This window comes from Curcuma longa, chromosome 20 (genome assembly GCF_044706935.1).
Source record: "Curcuma longa cultivar G26 ecotype Majalengka, Jawa Barat chromosome 20, ITB_CL_G26_1.1, whole genome shotgun sequence".
Taxonomy (NCBI): Eukaryota; Viridiplantae; Streptophyta; class Magnoliopsida; order Zingiberales; family Zingiberaceae; genus Curcuma; species Curcuma longa.
This window is the reverse complement of record NC_133880.1, coordinates 9,649,018-9,654,511: the sequence shown is the minus strand read 5'-3', so window position 1 is coordinate 9,654,511 and position 5,494 is coordinate 9,649,018. Positions and strand designations below refer to the sequence as shown.

The 5,494-nt window shown below is 36.2% G+C and overlaps 1 protein-coding gene across 1 annotated transcript; it reads right to left on the bottom strand.

Moving 5' to 3' along the window:
* Positions 1-1,055: 1,055 nt before the first annotated feature.
* LOC141813666 (putative mediator of RNA polymerase II transcription subunit 26b) lies at positions 1,056-3,869 on the bottom strand. Its single transcript, XM_074701635.1, has 9 exons — positions 3,408-3,869; positions 3,206-3,274; positions 3,033-3,115; positions 2,471-2,523; positions 2,259-2,377; positions 2,126-2,153; positions 1,681-2,045; positions 1,522-1,612; positions 1,056-1,431 (listed from the first exon to the last, which is right to left on the bottom strand). Exons 1-9 carry the CDS (start codon positions 3,822-3,824, stop codon positions 1,304-1,306), a joined length of 1,353 nt encoding a protein of 450 aa, XP_074557736.1. The 5' UTR covers positions 3,825-3,869; the 3' UTR covers positions 1,056-1,303.
* Between the last annotated feature and the right edge of the window lie 1,625 nt (positions 3,870-5,494).

The window sequence follows — 5,494 nt, the reverse complement described above, 5'->3', positions numbered from 1 at the left end:
TGATATTATGTTCATTGATAAGGAAGAGATTTGCATTGTCAAAGTTATTTTTCAGGACAAGAATGAATATAAAATTTCAGACATTATATATATTTATTTTCTATTTGTGTAGATTATTTATGTTTTATTAAGGTTTTATGTTTCTCTTTTCTTTCCTCTCTCTTTTTTTTTCCTTTTCTTGTTTATTTTTCTAATTAGTATATTAAAAAATAAAAATAAAAATGAATGATGCAGTTTTGATCAAAAGTGGCACCACTTTAATGAAATTTTAGTATTCTAATAATTTTTAAAATAAAGATATGGAGGATAAAGAGAAACTAGAGATCACCACAACGGAGGGGACATTTGTTGGGGCAAAGGGTGGCTAGAGTTCATAGAGGAGGTAGCAAGCATCAACGGAGGTAGAGGTAACTCAAGGACAAAGTGGTGCAACCAATTATCAATGGAGGTAGAGATTCATGAACAAGGAGACAAAACAAATCAACAATGGATGTAGACGCTCGCAGGCTGATAGTGGAGGTGGGGCAGCTAACAAACAAGATGGGGAGGAGTCCAAGAAGATCTTGCAGGGACTTGCGTGGGAGAAGAGAGAAGGGATGAAGTGAGAGAAACGACTTCCTCTCATTTTGAGCCAAAATCATTGTCTCAAGAGCCTTTATTTTTCATTGCCTAGTTGCAATGCCATCTCAAATGAAATTCTAAGGCTTTGGCTTTTTCTGATTTAGATATGATTCACAAATTTGATATCCATAAAACCTAGAGAAGCAAAGACAAGGCGCAACACAAGTTGGTAGATTCTTTATTGCATGATTTTCTTTTTGCCACCAAAAAGAGAATTTCAATTTTAAGATAAGCTTGTCCAAACCCAAATTAATCAGCAGAGCAGATGGCACCTTAATGGCCCATAGAGGGTATTTGAGAAACACCAACGAAAAACAAATTGATCAAAGAGATCATTTAAGAAACACCACTTGGAAATTTGTCAAAATTTCTGTATTTATTTTTCAGATATCTTGTGGGGTTCAATGCAAACCAAAGAAATATAGTATATCTTCTAAAGCATTAGACTAATCTAAACTCAAGTTTTCAGAAGTTAGCTATCTTATTTCATCCACCTTCTAACACCAGACAAAATGAACTCATTGCCTTCCCTTTATGATGGTAGGTATCAAATTGCTGGGTTATATTGGAGGAAAAGCTTAGCTCGGACATACAGTTTCCAGCAACAAGATCCAGAGATTCCAACTGAAAGAAAAATGGTGTTGTAGGATTTCACGGCATTTTAAATGGATAATTAAGTGAACTAGTGCTGCCGCCCATTTGGCCAATTCTTAGATTGATTTTTGAATTTACGAAGAGGTTGTAGAGTGTTGCCCGCCTGCTTAGGTAAATCATGCAACTCCATTACTTGAATTGTTCTTTGTTTTTTTGCTGCATCAGATGAAACATATGACACCCATCAGTCTTTAGCAAACTGCCATTCAAACAAAACTAGACCATGAATTGACAAGTTAAGCAAACCATTTTCAGCTTGCTGATAGCCTTCATTAAGCTTCCGCTTTGCAGCTTCCAACTTAGCCTGAACTAACTCTGCCTCAGAACATTTGGATCCCTAAAACAACATAAAGAAGTTTAGAGGCAAGCGCAGTTTTAGTTTTTACAACACCCAGATAAACTCACATTTTGTAGAATAGTCGGTGTCTTCAATTGAATTTTAGCAGTATCTCGTGGCAGTTCAATTTTCACTTCGGTGCATTTATGTTTCTCAGAGGTAAGCTTTGCAAGTTTCCCATGTGTAGATTCAACAACCGAAGGCCTGGTTTGTTTGCTTACGATGTTATGTGAGTTTGCTTGCCCTTCAGAGATTCTTTTTCCTCCAACATGAAGTTTCACTTTGGAATTTGCTAGCTGCCTCCTCGTATCTACTTGTTCTTCTACAACAATAGATTGTTTCTCAGGCTGTTGTTTCTTTACTGTTCTGTGATTTTCTTCTAAATCTCTTCCAATTTCCCATTTCTTGTCAAGGTCGTTATTGTTTCTAAAATCTGCAGCAAATTTCAGGACGGTGACAATGATAATTTAAGGAACTAAATAAGAAGCTAAAAGGTGAAACCCAAGTACTCACTTCCATCATCATCCATTCCATCAAAGAACTTTGCAACGCAATGGTGAATGACACATCAAATGGAACTAGGTCAGTGTATGCACATGAATGGAAAACGACGATTGCAAAGGGGATATTAAATATAATCACATACCCCAGAAAGCATCATGGAGGTAGTAGGAGCAGCAAACAGAGCTCCCTCGTCTAATGGAGGAGATGGAAGCCCTGCCTCCTCCTCATCCTCAGCAGAAGGATTAAGAGAGTCTGAGATCCCTGTAAGTCGCGAACTCATTCAACAATTGGAATAACTCATAAAATCACAATCATATGGACAATAACATGACAACAGAAGGGCATATACTATACCAGTAATGGCAGAAGTAGCACTGATCCATTCATCAACTATAACCTTCCAGCCACTGCACAAAATAAATCAGATTGATATAAACATCTCAAAGCATCTATGAAGTTGCAATTACTTGCTTCCTATCTGCCTTCTACATTTTATGATTCACTCAAAGCCAAGTACAACCTATTATCCAAACGAGCAATGAATACCCAAATTAAGGAACGGTGAAGGACATCATTTGGTAAATCTGTACGGCACTTTCCTTAAATAAGATATTGTTATAGCCAAATGCTTCATAAACTAGGCTTGGATTATAAGGAATGAAAACTATCCCATGAACAGTTTATATTGTTTACTAGGAACTTAATTAGATTGTATGACAGTTATGCTTAAGCATGGATCGTAGTAAAGTGCCCATCAGTGATGATGCCTTTGCTAGAAACAAAGACAGCAGTAGTGTGAACTTATTGCAGAACATGTTAAAGATAGAGATTACTGTGTTAAGTTTTACTGAAACAATGATTTTGATTCATGCTGCATATCCGTGCATGTAATCAGATAAAATCAAAAGAAACTTACTCAATGAGAGATCGTGATAGGTGTCGAATTCCCTTAGAGTTGTGTTTGTGCAAAACATTAACAGCCTTTCCGATCTTGGTTTTCTATGTCACAAGAAAATTTAGAACATAAATATCAGTCTGTATATCTCACAGTTGATGAGTAGAAATCAGATGAAGACTATATATAAGCACCTCGAGGACATCAACAGTCAGCTCCATTAGCTGCAGCTTCCTCAGCAACTCAAGCAAGACATCATCAGACTGCATAATAGAACCAGAATATCAAAGAAAGATTATTTGATCATCTAAAGAACTCAATTGAATGCAAAAAAGAAAGGGAGAAGAAAATCTCTTTTTGTTCTACTCCAAGAGAGAATCTTTTAACAGTTTGTACCTGATCTTGATGGTCGGAAAGGATGTCCTTTATCCGGAGGACCTGTTCCAGCGTTCGGTCCTCCTCTTCCATATCTGCGGTGTGGGCCGCCGCCTCGTCGGTGCAATTGCTGACGGCCCGATTGGAGAACTCGAGGTCGACAATGCAGCTATCGGCCTTGCTGTTCACGCTGCCCCTCCCCTCCTCGGCCTCGGCCCCGGCCCCTTGCCGCGCGACGGGATCGAAATCGAAACCGAAAGACGGCGGAAGCAAGACGGTGTAGAACATCTCGACAATCCCGTCACGCTTGCTCCTGAGCTCGTCAGGGTAGTCGGAGGCGGCGACGAGGATCGCGTGCTCGATCACCTCGAAGATGTCAGCTTCGCTGCTGCGGAAGAACCTCCGCCAGTAGTCCGCCGACATGGACGATTTCTCCATGGTGGCGACGGCGGTGAAATTAAGAGGCTATTACCTAAAGATCGATTCTTGACCGCCGATTTCAAGTTCGGCGACAGGAAAAGGTTCGAGTGCCACAAACCTTGGCGCCGATCTACCACAATCCGATCGGTTTCCTGCTTTTTAAAGGAGCAAGTTCGATCTCCGGGGCGGTTGTTCGTTCCGATATCTTCGACTGACGCACTTATCCGGGTCACCTCGGCGATCGCAACCGCCGAATCGGTCTCTCCGGGAGATCTGATATAAGGTCAAATCCCAGTAACTGTTCCGAAATTACAGTAAAAATTCGATTTTTAGTTTCTACTTTTCATCCGTAGAAGCGCGTTTCATTGCCCACTTCTATTGAAATTCATTTTTACCCTTCTTTTATAAGTTTTTTTTATTTTGACCGAGTTTTTTAAAATATCAGAAAAATAAAAAAAAGCAATATAAAAAATTTAAAAAATTATTTTAAAAAAATAGCTTTTAAATGTAAAAGTCAATAACTCTCCTGTAAAAGGTGGAATCCGTCATCTCAATGATCTCACATGATCTATCTCATGACAATTTACGAAGAGGTAAATCGATAAGCTATAATTGACCACGACAGAAGAAGGTATTGTCCATTTTAACTCTTGTCCTTTTCTATAATTATGTTCCATCATAATCAACTCATCTATGCTCCGAGAGAAAGAGGGGGGGGGGGCAGCCATAACTCACTGTATATGTGTAGGCGTGTAGCTATCTCGACTTGATATTGTAAATAATAGATAGACCCTTAACCTTTAGTTATTCCATTTTTATATGTCTGAAACTTACGGTTAACCAGTTCAACTATTTTTTTCATAAAATTATGTTTTCTATAATTAAAAAAAATATTCTCTAAATTCTCCTCCATTAAAAGATACTAATAAAATTTAAAATTTTACACTAAGTTAATTTTAAAATTAATTTACCATCAAACCATATCCTCTAAATTGAAAATAAATGCATTTGTCCGTCATTCACTTGCTATAAATTAAAAATAAAATAAAAAAATAAATGCAACTTAACTTCAATTTTCTTTTTTTTTTTAATTTGTAGATTTATATTTTTATAACAAAACTTACAAGTTCACAATTTAGCTTATTCTTATTATTACTTTTTGTTTATGTATTATAAAGATAATAAAATTTTAGATGTATATATATATATATATATATATATATATATATATATATATTTCCATTTATTTATTATAAAAATAAACAAACGTTTAATAAATTTATTTATAAATTATTTTTTAATGTAGTTTGAACTGATTCAGTTTAATGCAGTTTTAATTAATGATATTTGTGGGATTTAATGCAAGGTACATGTGCAATATTAAATTTGATAAGGACAATGTATTATTGATATTATTTACAGCTCCTTTATATAGAGAGAGAGGCTTCAAACCCTTTGCAGAAGAGAGGCTTCAAACCCTTTGGTACCTTGTGTCAACATAATTCTTTTTAACAAACGTGCATTTATCTCAAACTATAAATAATTTGAAATAAATTATTTATAATTTTTGTAAAAAATAATTGTGTTCATGTCAAATTAAGTGTCAATTCATTTCATATTAATTGCCAATTGATGCATGTAGGCAGCCATACATACAAAGGAAATTAATGTCCAATTAATTGTGATTC